We start from the raw sequence: 18,284 nt of genomic DNA, 5'->3' as shown, positions 1-18,284 counted from the left end.
CAACCATCCTCCACTACACGTTAATGGCTCGGTAGTGGAGAGCAGCAAGTTCCTCTGAGTTCACTTAAGAAGTCACCTATCCTGGATCACAATATCTCACTTGTCAGGAAGGAGCAACAGTGCCTACACTTCTATATTACGACACAAAACCAGGCCCTTTCATCCTTCTGGTCTATGCCAAAAAAAAATGTTTTGCTTAGTCCCACTGACCTGCACCCAATCCACAGTTCTCCCATCCATGTACTTGTCCAAATTCTTCTTAAATGTTAAAATCGAGCCAACATTCATCACTACAGCTGGCAACTCATTTCACACTCCCACCACTCTCTGAAGAAATTCCCCCTCATGTTCCCCCAAACTTCTTCCCTTTCACTCATAATCTACATCCTCTGGTTTGTATTTTTCCTACCCTCAGTGGAAAAAGCCAACTATCCCCCCTGTTAATTTTAAACACCTCTATCAAATCTCTCCTCATTCTTCTACGCTCCAGGGGATAGATTGCTAAACTGTTAACCTTTCCCTGTAACTCTGTTCCTGAAGTTGGGCAACATCCTAGTAAATCTTCTCTGCACTCTTTATATCTTATTAATATCTTTTCTGTAGTTAGGTGACCAAAACTGCGCATAATACTCCAAATTTGGCTTCATCTATGTCTTATACAACTTTACAATAAAATCCCAATTCCTATACTTAATACTGTGATTTATGAAGGCCAATATGCCAAAAGCTCTCTTTACAACTCTATTCACTTGTGATGCCACTTTCAAGGAATTGTGTATATGTATTCCCAGATGCCTCTGGTCTACTGCACTCCTCAGTGCCCCACCATTTACCATGTATGGTCCAGATCCCTCTGCAATCCTATGAAAACCTTTACTGAACACAAAGCTTCTAACCTTAGTGTCATCTGCAAACTTGCTGATTCAATTTACCACATTATCATTCCAGATCATTAATATAGATGACGAACAACAATGGTCCCAGCACTAATCCCTGAGGCACACCACTAGTCTCAGGCTTCCAGTCTGAGAACCAATCATCCACCACTATTCTCTGGCTTCTCACATCCAGCCATTATCAAATGCAGTTGTCAAATTCACCATGAATACCTAATGACTGAACCTTCTTGGATAACCTTCCATGTGGGAGCTTGTCCATGTAGACAACATCCTCAGTCTTTCCTTAGTCAACTTCCTGGTAACCTTGAAAATCTACTATAAGTTTGGTTAAATACGACCTACTACGCACAAGCTATGTTGACTATCCTTAATCAGTTTCTGACTATCCAAATAATTGTATATCTGATCTCTTAGAACACCTTCCAATAATTTACCTACTACCGATGTCAGGCTCACCAACCTATAATTTCCTTAGAAGGCTGAGGCGGGCAAAGCTACAGGGCACCATTCTGTCATGAGCTTTATCGTGAGCATTCTGGCCGGCTGCATTACAATGTGGTATGGTTGCTGTCGAGCACCAGATCAAATGTCAATTCACAGAACCATAAAAGCAGCAGAGAGGATCACTGGAGTCTACTTCCCCACCTCAACCCCCCGCCCCCCCATCAATATAATCTACTGGGATATTATTTAAAGAGAGCTTGCAAAATCAGGGAGGACCAGTGCTTCCCCCACAGGCAGCATCTTCCAGTTACTCATGTCAGGAAAAAAATACAGAACTATCAGAGCCTGAACAACCAGGCTGGGAACAGCATCCCCCCATGGGCAGTGGGACTACTGAATCCCTGCTAAAACAACCCCCCAACACTCTACTATTTATTAATAATATTTATTTTAATATATGTACTGTGTATATGTATTGCTTATCTGTGTCATGTTTGTACGCATGTTTTGCACTGTGGACTGGAAAACATTTCATTGGGTTATACTGGTATATTGGATGACAAATAAACTTGAGCTTGAATTGCAGTAATAAATGGAAGGGTAGTGCAGAAATGGTACTGCCAAAGTTTAGAGGGAAATAATGGGGAAAACAGTTGATAATGTTGATTTGCTGGAGACTCCTTCACAAAGCTTATTGAACTAAAGTAAATTTGAGATACTAATGTATGTCATGTAAGTGGCAGACTGTGTCAATTTCAATATTATAAAAAAAGAGAGCTTAAATACCATCCCTTGATTTTGAATTACATTTCCATATAAAGTGTTAACAATACACAATGATGAACTATGCATATGGCTGAATGAGCATAGGTTCAGCAACCCACTAACCTAACACCATCTAGGACATAGTGAGCCTGCACGCTGAACGTTTTTTCACTCCACCATCTATAAAATACGCATTTAGGGTACTTTGACAGCACCAACAAAACTGTAGCCTCTACTACCAAGGACAAGTGCCATCTGGTACAAGGGAAAATTAGCCTTCCAGTCTGAGCATCCATGTTTAGTGTAGTGGTTAGCGCAACACTGTTACAGGAGCAGTGATCGGAACCGGGGATCAAATCCTGTCTGTAAGAAGCTTGTACATTCTCTCTCTGTCTGCATGGGTTTTCCCCAGGGGTTCTGGTTTTCTCCCACTATTCCAAACGTACCATGGGTGTAGGTTGATTTGGGCTTGTGAGCGGAAATGGCCGGTTACCGTGCTCTAAATTTAAATCTAAAAATATCCAAGAAAGTGCACCAACACTTCTACTTCCTCAGAAGCTTAATGAAATTTGGCATGATCTTAATGTCTCTTACCAAATTTTATAGATACAATATAGAAAGTATCCTGTCCAGATGCATCACAGTGAGGGAACTACTGCTCTGCCAAAGACCACAAATAACTCCAGAGTTATGATTGAAGCTCAGGCCATCAAGCAAACCTACCACCCCTCCATCAACTCCACCTATATTTTCCATTGCTCTGGGAAAATAGCCAACATATTTGAGGATCCTTCCCACTCTGGTCACACCCTCTTCTTCTTTCCGTCAGGCAGAAGATACAAGAGTCTGAAGATGTGCTACCACATTCAAGGACAATTTCTTTCCTACTGTTCTCAGATTCTTTAATAAGTAAAAGGTGACCTCTCCATCTCACAAAACTTTCTTCATCATAGCCCTTGCATTTTTTCTTTTAAAATATACTTTTCTCTTCAGCACCAGGTTCTGCATTTTTGTTTTATTTTTTGCACCGTTTGGTGTATTTACAAAGGGTTATCTTGAGTGGATGGCATGCAAAATCAAATTTTTCCACTGTAACTCGGTGCAACTGATGATAAGTGATTCAAATTATTTCAATTCCGACATGAAATTATATCACTTCTCCGTCTAAATTCAACTAAATACTGGAATATCCCATCCATCCAAAGTATTTTGAGAGTATCGTTTCCCGAAGGACTATAGCAATTCACCATCTTCTCAAAAGCAGTTGGAAATGGGCAATAAATATGGTTCTTGTAGAATACACAACACAGAATCTAAGAAGAGAAAATGAAGTTGCATGGAAATTTCCCATTTGTAAAGAAGCCAATACTACTGAAAGGATTCTGAAAAGAAAAGGGAGATTGGAGAAAAGGCATAAATGGCAAGGAGATTTTAAGGTATCTTTAAAGAGATAGTGAATAGTATTTTTGAATGTAAGTAGATAGTGTACATGACACAACTACCGTATTTTCACTCAAATAACGCACACACTCATATAATGTGCAGATGTAGTATTCTAAATTCCAACTAGCAAAAGCATTTAAATGGGACATGAGGCAAAGCGCCAGTTTCAGCCACAGATGATCTTCCACAAATAACACCCAGAGTTGCCCATTATATAGATGATATCCTTCTGCAACACGTTAACAAGCTTTGGAGAGGAATCAATTAAATAGATCGAAGATAGGCTTCAAAGTTGAGCAGGATTTTAATTCTAATGTTGTCTCAAATCAGAGGACTTGATATGTTAATCTCCTCCCTCAGGGAGGGGTCTGGACAATTTACATTGATAAGGTGTAGTGCCCTGGCCAGAATGTCCTGTTTATAGGAATACCTTGGCATTCAGTGCAAAGAGATATTCCCAAAATCAAAATTTCCAATGCTAGCTATAAATTGTGCATGTTCTTTCCTTGCCATTATTACATTCACATGCTCGCTATAACATTCCCATGCTCACTTTAAATTGCCGGCGCATCTTTCCCACAAACGTTATAAATTGTGCGCATTCTTTCTACCCCACTATTATATTCTCATGCTCGTTTTATCTTCCCACATCCTGTATACATTGCTGGCATGTCTTTCCCACGGCCACTATAAATTGTGTGCATTCGTTCAATACCTCTATTATATTCCTACGCTCACTATAAATTGCTAGTTTGACTTTCAAATGCCCACTTTTAATTGTGCACGTTCTTTCAACATGTAAAAATATTCTCATAAAACGTGCACATGCATGTAACATGCAGGGAATGCCTGGTTTGTAAAATATGCATGTAACACACGTGTTATATGCGTAAAAATACGGTATTTGCATTCACTGTTTTGGTGTTATTCTTTTCTTTGTGGTATCTACACTTGTCTTTGTAAGACTAATCACATTGCCCAGACTTCATTTTGCTCTGCATACCTTCTCCATAGCAGACATTCTCTACTCTTTTAAAAGATGCCATGACATTTGCTGATCTGCAACTTCTAACAGGCTTGCTCCTCAAAGGACTTCTGATCAATTTCCTTCTGCTTCTGTAATCATTTTAAGATTTTAGCAACAGTTTCACAAACAAATCATTGGACTTGCAGCATTTACTCAATCAAAATACGTGTGTGTGTGTGTGTGTGTGTGTGTGTATAATTTACTCTTTATCTGCTTCCTTAAAAATACCTGTTTGATCCTCTTCACCAGTGATGTTATGCATTTAGTGGCCATCCAGGTAAAAGTAGGCAATATACTGCACAGTCTTTGAATTAATTCCATAATTAGAATGAAATTATCTAAGTTGTCAATGTTGCTGAATAGATCTGGTGTTTTTTTTTAATGTGTTTACAGGTATTTGGCAAACTAATATGTGGTGATGCAGAACCTACACCTGAGTTGGAAGATAAAACAATTTTGTCCTCACCTGAGGGAGAAGAAAAGGTATGAGAATGAAACTATGCCCTGGTAGATATTTATTGTCAATAGTTCCTCTACCCACTCAGTGGCCACTGAGTCAAACTTAATTTGATACCATGCCATTCCTTTTGGTTCTGGGGTGGATTCTGAGGCCTGTGTAGGATTCATTAGCCCCACCACTGAAGATGGAGTGCACTATGACTTCGAGCTCAACTTCCAAATATAAAGTGAATACTTTAGTTCAGTGAGTGGAATGGTGTGGCATCGATTGAGTAGGTTCCAATGTGTCCTGAGGGTGCTTATTGGTGAGTTTTGCAGTTATTTCGAGAAAGGTTCAAACAAATGTTAAATGTTCAGATAAAGATGTAGGATTGCTTGACTCTGGTCTGCACTGAGAATAGGTCTGCTGTGAACCATTTGGTTAAGGTGTCAGCTTGTATGCCATTGTGTAATAGAAGCAAGACTTTCTACAAACAGCCAGTTTTAATGATAATCCACTGTCCCTCTTGATGAACAGAATCAAAGTCAGTTAAGGCTTATATCTTATGGTGGTTGCTGCTCCATGTGATTCTCCAAGTTGTTGCCCAGTGAAGATTATGCCAGTTGTGCTATTAAGTGGCCACAAACTGTTAATCCAATAGCAGTTCCTTAGCCCCCTGAAGAAAGCAGTGGAGGAAGGCCCTGGCAAAGACGTGTCTTGTGGCATGTCTCCTCTACAAATTGTAATTTTAGTCTCCTTCCTTGAGGATGGTCACAAATGCAGTGTCATACAATCTCTTTCCACCCCCCAGTGATGTTACTGATTGGTGACAAGGAACTCATTATTTTTGTTTGGAATGTCAGCAGGTTACCATTTCTGAGCTTTGGTTCTTCAGTTGGAATATGGCTTTTCGATGATTTGGATGGGGCCAAATAGTTTGTTGTGGATCAAGTCGAGGAATAATTTCTGTCAAGTGCTGCTGCTGCCTTTAAAATGACTATTTAATCTTTTCTTGGAGGTATCTGATGCTGACTTAAAAGAACACATGGTCGGAATCATATTTAGCAGAAGCAAGTTAACCAATCTACAAAAACAGGTCTGAAGCGAATCATTTTTATTTCTCCTAAATGGCATTTGATGAATTTGGATTGCTACTTGGAAACTACCTCATGCTCCACTTTGATTACCTCCTCTTGTTCTTTCTTATAGTTTAGTTGGTCTTAAGTAATTCTCTCAAATTAAATTTTCACAGACTTCATAGTTCTTTAAAGATAGAGTCTTTTGAAGCGTGCATTGAAAAGTAACTGTTTCACAGCAACTGACAGTTTCAAAAAGATGTTGTAGCTGGTGATTCAGATAATCCTCAAAGAAAAACCACTTTCAAGAGCCAAAAATTATTCATTTCTCGCTTAGCATGTAATATGCGTGGTTCAAGTTCGAAATGCTAGAATGTGTCAGATAGGAATCAGCTGAGCTGAACATAATGTGTAGCAAAATTCTTAGAATGCCAGCGAACCAATGCCATGTAATATTACATGAAAGTAATTATATAGCTTTATCTTGGTGCTTCAACTTTACAGTATTGGATATAATTATTGCTCATGTTTTGTTTCAAAGTTTTAATATTTTTCATGTCTGAAGTTAACTTGTACTTATTACTTTGGTGGTAGAAGCAGCATTTTGAGTTGGTGACTGGAATGGATTGTATTTTAATGGGCAATTAATATGGAAACATCCAATCATCCCGGTAATAAATTAGAAGCAGGCTCACTGTCTCAAATATTTCAGATTGCTTTGTTCACAACCTAATAAGCAGAGGATATTAAAGCTGCTTCACTGATTATCCATGTCCCCTACCAATCAGAACAGGGATAACCGCATATGCTCTCAAGACCGCACAGTCTCTCAAGACCTGTACGAGGACCCTAACCCATCACAAATCCTTTAGTTTTCCAGCAAAAAAAATGTTTGATTTTTTTTTTTGGCATCTCACATATCCTTTCGACATCAAAGGAGGCAATGCAGCCTTGCCAGCTCACAGTGCAATCCTGCCATCTACATGCCCCCACTCTTTGTCTGCAATCTATTCTTTCTCACATCAACTCTCTTGGATTTGCCTGCCACTCGCCTACACCATGGATAGTTTGCAGTAGCCCATCAACCGATACATTCTACAAATGTGGAAAGAAACATGTGCACCCGGGGGAAACTGTCTTTACAAGAAATTGCAAATGCCACAAACTATACCTGAGGTCATAATTCTATCAGGGCCTCCGCTGCTGTCACCAGAACTACTGCTACCCAACTGAGCTCCCTTCAACCTTTTTATTAACAAGTAGCACTTCGGCTTCTAATCAAAATCAAATGGGCTTTATTCAAATCTATGTACTTCTCCACAATATGTATCCGTTGACACAACATCTCTGTTGTTGACCTATTCTGATTTATGGTTAATTCCTTTCATGTTTCTTTGTAATCTCCTGCCTTCAAAATATCTGCTCCAGTTATACCTAGACCAGTGGTTCTCAACCTTTTTTTTCCCCATTCACTTACCACCTTATTAACCACAGAACACCTATGGCACCCTATGCCACAGATGTTCTGTGGCTCTTCTCTTTGGCTTGGCTTCGCGGACGAAGATTTATGGAGGGGTAAATGTCCATGTCAGCTGCAGGCTCGTTTGTGGCTGACAAGTCCTATGCGAGACAGGCAGACACGGTTGCAGCGGCTGCAGGGGAAAATTGGTTGGTTGGGGTTGGGTGTTGGGTTTTTCCTCCTTTGTCTTTTGTTAGTGAGGTGGGCTCTGTGGTCTTCTTCAAAGGAGGTTGCTGCCCGCCGAACTGTGAGGCACTAAGATGCACGGTTTGAGGCGATATCAGCCCACTGGCGGTGGTCAATGTGGCAGGCACCAAGAGATTTCTTTAGGCAGTCCTTGTACCTCTTCTTTGGTGCACCTCTGTCACAGTGGCCAATGGAGAGCTCGCCATATAGCACGATCTTGGGAAGGCGATGGTCCTCCATTCTGGAGACGTGACCTACCCAGCACAGTTGGATCTTCAGCAGCGTGGATTCGATGCTGTCGGCCTCTGCCATCTCGAGTACTTCGATGTTAGGGATGAAGTCGCTCCAATGAATGTTGAGGATGAAGCGGAGACAACGCTGGTGGAAGCGTTCTAGGAACCGTAGGTGATGCCGGTAGAGGATCCATGATTCGGAGCCGAACAGGAGCCTGGGTATGACAACGGCTCTGTACACGCTGATCTTTGTGTGTTTCTTCAGTTGGTTGTTTTTCCAGACTCTTTTGTGTAGTCTTCCAAAGGCGCTATCTGCCTTGGCGAGTCTGTTGTCTATCTCGTTGTCGATCCTTGCATCCGATGAAATGGTGCAGCCGAGATAGGTAAACTGGTTGACCGTTTTGAGTTTTGTGTGCCCGATGGAGATGTGGGGAGCTGGCTGATGGAGGACCTCAGTTTTCTTCAGGCTGACTTCCAGGCCAAACATTTTGGCAGTTTCCTCAAAACAGGATGTCAAGCGCTGAAGAGCTGGCTCTGAATGGGCAACTAAAGCGGCATCGTCTGCAAAGAGTAGTTCACGGACAAGTTGCTCTTGTGTCTTGGTGTGAGCTTGCAGGCGCCTCAGATTGAAGAGACTGCCATCCGTGCGGTACCGGATGTAAACAATAAAGACATTATTGAGGTCTTTCATGGCTTGGTTGAGCATCATGCTGAAGAAGATTAAAAAGAGGGTTGGTGCGAGAACGCAGCCTTGCTTCATGCCATTGTTTATGGAGAAGGGTTCAGAGAGCTCATTGCTGTATCTGACTCGACCTTGTTGGTTTTCATGCAGTTGGATAACCATGTTGAGGAACTTTGGGGGGCATCCGAGGTGCTCTAGTATTTGCCAAAGCCATTTCCTGCTCACGGTGTCGAAGGCTTTGGTGAGGTCAACAAAGGTGATGTAGAGTCCTTTGTTTTGTTCTCTGCACTTTTCTTGGAGCTGTCTGAGGGCAAAGACCATGTCTGTAGTTCCTCTTTTGCCCATGGCTTCATGTTTTCAAATTCACCCCTAAATCTCTCCAGGCCTTTTCCTCTGGTTTCTAGGATGCTTTTGGAAGTAAACCTCTTGTCTGAGCTTTCAATACTTTGTTGTTTCAGTATCAGATTTTAATTAAAAAAAAAATTATTTATTTTAATTTTACATTTTTAATTTAGACATATACAGCACGATAACAGGCCATTTTGTTCCTCAAGTCCATGCCACCCACTTTACACCCAATTAGCCTACACCCCCCCCCATAATGTTTTGAATGGTGGGAGGAAACTGAAGCCCCTAGGGAAAACCCACACAGACATGGGGAAAATGTACAAACTCCTTACAGTCAGTATGGGATTGGAACCCCAGTCCCGATCGCTGGCGTTGTAAAGGTGTTGAGCTAACCGCTGCGCCAACCGTGCTGCCCAAGTTGTCAGTAAGTTATGCTTTGGCATATTTTTGTTAAATATACAATGAAATGAAAATTGTTGAATCAAACTTGATCTTGACACCTGTACTAGATTTCATCCTTGAGACCAGTTGATTATCTCTCATGACAGGTATGTGCACATATAGTCCAGGCCATACGAATGGAAGCCACACGGGTGCGTGAAGAATGGGAACATGCCATATCCAGCAAGGAAAATGCTAATTCTCAGCCAAATGATGAGGATGCTTCTTCAGATGCATACTGTTTTGAGCTTCTATCCATGGTGCTTGCTCTGAGTGGGTCCAATGTAGGAAGACAATATTTGGCCCAGCAACTCACTTTATTACAAGACCTTTTCTCTTTGTTGCATACAGCTTCACCGAGGGTTCAAAGACAGGTCAGTATTAGTTCTGGTGAAGAAAAATATTAGTTATCAGTTGTAATTTTTTAGGACCAGCAATGCCTGGTTTTGTGCTAATATTTTGTAAATTGCTGAATGTGATAGTACAGAATCTATCACCAATGTGTATATGTATAGATTGTACTGTAGGATGACTGTGATTGGCTGAGAGTGTAGTCACACCTACTGGCAGGTCTGAAAGGATTGCTCCTAGCCAGACCAGGTCATTCTGGACTGGTCGACCTACTTGTGATATGCTCCAGTCTTTTAGTTAATAAAAGCCTTCGTTTGGATCAACAGGTCTGGTTCTTTCGATGCGCTCTACACTGTTATCTTCCATTTATGTTTTATGGAATAGTCCACTTAAAAATAGTCTAAAATTCAGTCTCCTTTGTTTTCAGGTGACATCTTTGCTGCGTCGCGTTCTGCCAGAAGTAACACCAGTCCGACTTGCTAGTATAATAGGGGTGAAATCTCTTCCTCCAGCAGACATCAGTGACATTATTCACTCTACCGAAAAAGGAGATTGGAATAAATTAGGAATTTTGGATATGTTCTTAGGATGCATTTCTAAAGCTCTCACTGTGCAGTTAAAAGCCAAAGGGAGTAGTTTTCCTGGCATGGTTGCTGGGAAAGGGGTGACTTCAATTACATTGCCATCAGTCTTCAACTCTGGGTAAGATCATCTCTGTTCCAGTTAAGTCATGTTAATACTACCAATGTTTTAACAATAATGTATTTCTCGCTATTGCAGTCAGAAAGGAGAAATAGTTATCATGGTAAATTTTAATTTAAAATTGCTAAAAAAATTAAAATAGTGTTTGGTCTAAAGTTAGCTATTTTGTTTGTACATGCTTTACATTGTGTTGGCATAATTCGCCATGATAAGATGGAAATTAAATTACATATATATTTTGACATCTGAAGGAATGCCATGCCTGTATTTTATTCACTCATTAGGCATGATTACCATTATTATAGTATTATGATTTGCCTTTTAATTTTTCGGAACATAGTGTCAATCTAACTTTGTGCCAGTGCACGGAAGAGTATGTGGTGATATTGCTACAATGTTGTTTGATCGGGTGTTCAAAGATTTTGTAAGGCTATGCGAGCAAGCAGAAACAACAGTTTTAAGTTGGGTTTAGATCTAGTTTGAGGGGGATCTTTGTGGTGGTGGTGTCAGGCACCCATTGAAAGTCTCACTGGTTTTGGAGGAATCTCAAAATTCTTAATGTGATATTTATACTCTTCTTCTTTGGCTTGGCTTCGCGGACGAAGATTTATGGAGGGGTAATGTCCACGTCAGCTGCAGGCTCGTTTGTGGCTGACAAGTCCAATGCGGGATAGGCAGATACGGTTGCAAGGGAAAATTGGTTGGTTGGGGTTGGGTGTTGGGTTTTTCCTCCTTTGTCTTTTGTCAGTGAGGTGGGCTCTGTGGTCTTCTTCAATGGAGGTTGCTGCCCGCCGAACTGTGAGGCGCCAAGATGCACGGTTTGAGGCGATATCAGCACACTGGTGGTGGTCAATGTGTCAGGCATCAAGACATTTCTTTAGGCAGACCTTGTACCTCTTCTTTGGTGCACCTCTGTCTCGGTACTGAAGTTACTTTATATAGCATTAATTTTGGAGGAGGGATTTAAAAACCTAAAAAAAAAATGTACTTTTCTTTTTGGCTTTGTCAATGCATACAAAACAAATCAATTTCTTAGGGCAGCAATCTGAACAGATTAAATATATTGTTAAATGGATCATCAGCTCCTGCTCCTCCGTACTAAAGAGAACATAAGAAAGTAGACCCCTCAAGCCATTCAATGTGATTATGATTGATCTTCTCTTCTGTTGTGGTTCCATGTAGTTCTTAATTCCCCAAACTTTCAAAAATGCATCTACCATCTCCATGTACCTTCATTGATCTAACTTCCACAACCCTCTGGACTGGAGATTTCCAGAGATTCACCAAGTTCTGAGAGGTTTTAAAAAAAATCCCACAGTGTGTAGTTTAGAATGACTACACCTTGTTTTGCATCCATGTACCCTCATTGAAGACTCTACCATTGGTGAAAACATCTTATCATTTACTTGTCATTGGCTTCAGGATATTGTATGTTTTGAGGTCACCGCCATGATGATACCTTCCTTAATTCACACTACTATGCCACCTCCTTTCTCCTTTTGCCTTGAATTTTAGAACAGCAAATAACCTAGAACACCAAGTCCCTGTCCTGGTCATGCTGAAACATTGTCAATATAAGAGCTATTAAATCCAACATTTTTATTTGGGCTACTTAATCATCTATCTTGTCACAAATGCCACAAACATTCAGATATTGAACCTTAAACTTTGACTTATTACAATTTATGCTGCACACTTCTGCTTACAATTCTGCCCCTTCCACTCGTGATTTGATTTTCTTTGATTGCCACCATTCAATAAGACCAAAACCTAACTTCTACCTCAACAGAGTGAAACACAAAATATGCATTTGCTGTGATTGTAGTATTTGTTTTTTCTACCTGTTTTTGCCTGCCCAATTCCAATATCCTTTGATCTTCTTTGTTCCAGAAAACAATCAGACTCCATTTTAAACAAAATTGAATGCCTCCACAGCCTTCCAAGATGAAAGTATTTACTATGAATAAAACACAATTTACTTATCCTTGAGAAATTTGTGTCTCTCACCCACTAGTTCGAGACTCTTCAGCCAAAAGAAACATTCTCCTTGTTTATGTAAAATTAAAGTCAAGTCACATTGAACCATTTAAGAATATTAAATTTCAGTCTCGAAACGCTCGAGAGCAGAGGCTTAATATACCTAATAGGACCTGCCATCCTAGTAACCAGCACGTTTAAATTTTGCCACACTCCCTCTTTAGTAAGTCTGTCTTTTTAGGTAAAAGATGAAAATTGACAACAATACTCCAAATGAGGTCCCATTAAAACCCGAGGTAACTATAATAAGGCACATTTACTCTCACAGGTAAATCTTCCAGCAAGAAAGTCCAACATCGCATTTGCTTTCTCAACTACTAGCTGCACTTGCATGTTACTTTCTCAATGATTTACCTGGAAAGATGCACAAGTCACTTTAGTCACCTACTTTTTACATAGTTAAGTTAATTTAATGATTTATTTCTTAACTCTGAAAGAATTGTTTTTTTTTACTATAATGCTAAGCTAAAATTACTTCCAAATAATATGAAATAATTTTCCTGATGTATCATGGTTTTTCCACAGCTCTATTCGACGAGGGGAAAGTCACTGGTGGATGAAAGGCTCCACACCCCCACAAATCTCTGAAATAATAATCAAGCTAATAAAGGATATGGCAGCAGTAAGTTTCAATTACCTGATCTTGTGCTTCATTAAAATAAACCTTCATGAAAAAAATTAATTTAATAGAATAAATACTGTACAACTCCGATTATCTGAAATGGACGGGGCTGGGCTTATGTCAGATAAGCAGTTTTTTTCGGAGAACTGGTAATTTTTAAAAAACAGCCCAGTAGCAACAACAAATCACTTGTAACAGTGTTTAAAAATCAACAAACAAGGGCAGGCTTTTAAAGCATTAAAATAATGATTAAATCTAACCAAAAAAATCCTGGCTGCCGCCAATACCCTGTGGTATTGGTGTGTCCTTTAAATCAAGTCACTAAACTATAACATCCCCATCATATCAGAGAATCTGATTTCAGATAATTCGAGTTGTACTGTATATCAACATGTTAAAATGACAAACCTAAATGCTTTAAATGCAAGAATATGAAGGTGAATCTAATTTCATGAAAACATTATCAGAGTTTGCACCAAATTAATTGTGTAAAAGATTTTTTTTCAGTTTGAAAATTAAGAGTTTTGTTCTCTCAGAACAAAAGCTTTTCAGAGTGGCTTGCAAATTAGTCCTGCATGCTAAACCAATGGATGACTTATTCCACTACCCTTCTCTTCTTCTTTGGCTTGGCTTCGCGGATGAAGATTTATGGAGGGGGTAAAAGTCCACGTCAGCTGCAGGCTCGATTATGGCTGACAAGTCCGATGCGGGACAGGCAGACACGGTTGCAGCGGTTGCAGGGGAAAATTGGTTGGTTGGGGTTGGGTGTTGGGTTTTTCCTCTTTTGTCTTTTGTCAGTGAGGTGGGCTGTGCGGTCTTCTTCAAAGGAGGTTGCTGCCCGCCGAACTGTGAGGCGCCAAGATGCACGGTTTGAGGCGATATCAGCCCACTGGCGGTGGACAATGTGGCAGGCACCAAGAGATTTCTTTAGGCAGTCCTTGTACCTCTTCTTTGGTGCACCTCTGTCACGGTGGCCAGTGGAGAGCTCGCCATATAACACGATCTTGGGAAGGCGATGGTCCTCCATTCTGGAGACGTGACCCACCCAGCGCAGCTGGATCTTCAGCAGCGTGGACTCGATGCTGTCGGCCTCTGCCATCTCGAGTACTTCGACGTTAGGGATGAAGTCGCTCCAATGAATGTTGAGGATGGAGCGGAGACAACGCTGGTGAAAGCGTTCTAGGAGCCATAGGTGATGCCGGTAGAGGACCCATGATTCGGAGCCAAACAGGAGTGTGGGTATGACAACGGCTCTGTATACGCTTATCTTTGTGAGGTTTTTCAGTTGGTTGTTTTTCCAGACTCTTTTGTGTAGTCTTCCAAAGGTGCTATTTGCCTTGGTGAGTCTGTTGCCTATCTCGTTGTCGATCCTTGCATCTGATGAAATGGTGCAGCCGAGATAGGTAAACTGGTTGACCGTTTTGAGTTTTGTGTGCCCGATGGAGATGTGGGGGGGCTGGTAGTCATGGTGGGGAGCTGGCTGATGGAGGACCTCAGTTTTCTTCAGGCTGACTTCCAGGCCAAACATTTTTGCAGTTTCCGCAAAACAGGACGTCAAGTGCTGAAGAGCTGGCTCTGAATGGGCAACTAAAGCAGCATCGTCTGCAAAGAGTAGTTCACGGACAAGTTTCTCTTGTGTCTTGGTGTGAGCTTGCAGGCGCCTCAGATTGAAGAGACTGCCATCCGTGCGGTACCGGATGTAAACAGCGTCTTCATTGTTGAGGTCTTTCATGGCTTGGTTCAGCATCATGCTGCCCTTCTACGTTTATAATATTTACTTGGTCTCGTTGAGAAATACAGACAGAATATTTCTCTCATGATCAAAGATTGGATTGGAAAGGTAACAGGACAGCAACAAACTGTTGTTACAACTGGTTTTACGTTTATCCAAAAGGCAATTATGAGAAATCAGGTAAGGACAGTCATTCCTAATTTGTCTTTGTACATTTATTTGAGACATAAATCAGAATTAGAAGAGCACAGGTTACAAACTTACCTCCCCATGTGTTGTTGAAACTGGCATATGCTGAAAAAACCACGTTACAGCACGTAAAACAGCCCCTTGGCTCTTTTCATCCAAACTATTATTCTGCCCAGACCCACTGACCTTCACCCAGACCATACCCCTCTCATCCATGTACCTGTCCAATGTTTCTTAACTGTTAAAATTGAGCCTGCATTCACCACTTCAACTAGCATCTTGTTCCATCCTTTCACCACTTTCTGTGTGAAGAAATTCTCCTGAATGTTCTCCCTAAACCTCTCCTCTTTCACCCTTAAACCATGTCCTCTGGTTTGGATCTCACCTAACCGAAGTGGGAAAAGCTTACTTGCATTTCTATCTATACCTATCATAATTCTGGATACCTCTTATCAAATCTCCCTGCATTTATCTATGCTCTATGCACTACCAGTAAGTGGTTATTCTATCTTGCCCGCAGGAAAATAATTTCAGGGTGGTATGTGATGTCCTATATGTACTCTGACAATAAATCTGAATAAAGTTTCCCTTTCTCTGTAACTTCTTCCCTCAAGTCCTGGTAACATCTGAGTAAATCTTGAAATCTTATTGATATCTTTCCTATAGTTAGGTGACCAAAACTGCACACAATACTCCAAATTTGACCTCATCAATGTCTTAGTCAACATTACCATAATATTCCAGCTCCTCCACTCAAAACTTTGATTTCTGAAGGCCAATGTACCCTGTGACACCACTTTTAGGGAATTAAGCAGTTATGTTCTGTTAGGTCTGCTTTGTTCATGAATGAGTGAGACAAACACCAGACTGAGTCGAAATCAGGGTTCTTTGTTCTTTATTACCGGATTGTAACACTTGCGACTAACAAAGTTAGTCGGAGAATGCATTCTGCCGTTATCAGCAAAATGGTGTTTTTTTATACCTCAGGATACGTACTTAGTAAATTATCATACCATGACATTGTCCAATGAATAAACTGTTGCTACCCTTCTCTGTTAGTCTGCTGCTCATCATTCTTGTTAGTGCAAAGCTTATCTTGAGTGTACAAGGTCACATCTGCATTCTGTTACTCCTTAGTACTGGGTGACTCCTTCTCCGGTCCCATCTCATGATGTTTTTACCTTACAGTTCCCAGATACTTCTGTCCTATTGCACTCCTCAGTACCCTATTGCTTATCGTGTATGTCCTACCTTGGTTTGTCCTTCAAAAATGCACTTGTCTGCATTAAATTCCATTTTATATTTTTCAGCCCATTTTTCCAGCTGGTCCAGATCCTTCTGCAAGCTTTGAAAGCCCTCCTTGCTGTCCACTACACATCGATTCTTTGTCATCTGCAAATTTACTGATCTAATTTATTATATTATCATCCAGATAATTGATATAGATGATAAACAACAATAAACCTAGCAGTGATCCTTGAGAACTCCACTAGATGCAGGCTTCCAAACAGACAGGCAATAATCCACTACCACTCTGTGGCTTCTCCCATAAAGTCAACGTGGAACCCAGTTTACTATTTCACCATGAATACCGAGCGATTAAACCTTCCTGACCAGCATCCCATTGGGACCTTGTCAAAAGCCTCTCTAAAGTCCATGTCTTCTCTTTGGCTTGGCTTCGCGGACGAAGATTTATGGAGGGGTATGTCCACGTCTGCTGCAGGCTCGTTGGTGACTGACAAGACCGATGCAGGACAGGCAGGCACAGTTGCAGCGGTTGCAAGGGAAAATTGGTTGGTTGGGGTTGGGTGTTGGGTTTTTCCTCCTTTGTCTTTTGTCAGTGAGGTGGCCTCTGCGGTCTTCTTCAAAGGAGGTTGCTGCCCGCCGAACTGTGAGGCGCCAAGATGCACGGTTGGAGGCTTCTCCCATAAAGTCAATGTGGAACCCAGTTTACTATCTCACCATGAATACCGAGCGATTGAACCTTCCTGACCAGCATCCCATTGGCACCTTGTCAAAAGCCTCTCTAAAGTCCATGTAGACAATATCCAAAGCCTTTCCTTCATCAACTTTCCTGGTAACCTCCTCAGAAAATGATAAGATATGTCAAATGTGACCTGCCATGCACAAAGCCATGTTGACTATCCCTTATCATTCTCTGACTACAGGTAGACCCCTACCTATGATGGAGTTTAATTCGGGACTCACATCGTAAGGTGAAATTATCGTAAATCGGGTTCTACCAGTTCTGGTAGTAACCTGCCCTATTCTTGCCAGGAGGCCAAGCTCCTCGCTGCTGCCATTGAAAGGCCGAAGTCCCCGCTCCTGCCGGGAGCCCAAAATGGCGCTGGGTAACTAGGGGCAGTGACATCACCTTGCAACCTATGTGACGATTTGGAACGCATGCACTGTCGCTCTCTCTCCCTTCTTCTCCAGTGACAGCCGTCTATGCACACGTTCCAAATCACCTTTTATTGAAAAAGTCATTGACCCCTGACTTACCTTTATTCAAAACAGATTCTGATAACAAAATATCGTAAGTCAGAACATCATAAGTCAGGGTCTACCTGTATCGAACTCCTTTTATATCTGATCTCATTGATCACCCCAAATAACTTGCCTATTATTGATGTCAGGATCTGCCCTATAATTTACTGGATTATATTTGAAGCATTTTTTAAACAACAGAATAATATGAGCTATCATCTAATTTTCCAGCAACTCACCTTTGGCTAAGGATATTTTAAATATACCTGCCAAGGCCTCTGCAATTTCTGTACTTTCCTCCCTTGAGGTCCGAAGAAATACCCTGTCAGGCCCCGGGGATTTATCCACCTTTATTCACTTTAAGACAGCAAGCATCTCCTCCTCCAATTTGTTTAGGTCACATAACTTCACTGCTTATTTGCCCCACTTCCATAGACTCTGTGCCAGTTTCCAGAGTAAATATTGATGAAATAAATTCATTTAAAATCTCCCCCATCTTTTATTTCCATATATATCCAACCACTCTGATCTATGAGAGAACTAATTTTTCCCCTTTCTGTCCTTTTGCTCTTAATATACCTGTTAAAGCCCTTAGAATTTTGCCTTATCTGCCAAAGCAACCTGATATCTTTTAACCCTCCTGATTTTCCTCTTAATTTTTT

The 18,284-nt window shown here is 41.0% G+C and overlaps 1 protein-coding gene across 16 annotated transcripts in view; it reads left to right on the top strand.

The window, feature by feature from the left end:
* The window catches only part of mycbp2 (MYC binding protein 2), a 291,326-nt gene that overhangs the window by 230,307 nt on the left and 42,735 nt on the right, over positions 1–18,284 (top strand). For all 16 annotated transcript variants that reach the window (XM_069890301.1, XM_069890291.1, XM_069890299.1 and 13 more), the window contains 5 exons: positions 4,972–5,061; positions 6,036–6,113; positions 9,610–9,876; positions 10,281–10,555; positions 13,118–13,214. In XM_069890301.1, the coding sequence (XP_069746402.1) occupies positions 4,972–5,061; positions 6,036–6,113; positions 9,610–9,876; positions 10,281–10,555; positions 13,118–13,214 (807 nt within the window). The remainder of the gene's footprint in view (positions 1–4,971; positions 5,062–6,035; positions 6,114–9,609; positions 9,877–10,280; positions 10,556–13,117; positions 13,215–18,284) is intronic.

This window comes from Narcine bancroftii, chromosome 7, assembly GCF_036971445.1.
Source record: "Narcine bancroftii isolate sNarBan1 chromosome 7, sNarBan1.hap1, whole genome shotgun sequence".
NCBI lineage: Eukaryota > Metazoa > Chordata > Chondrichthyes > Torpediniformes > Narcinidae > Narcine > Narcine bancroftii.
The sequence above is the reverse complement of the archived record's forward strand: the minus strand, read 5'-3'. Positions and strand labels throughout refer to the sequence as shown.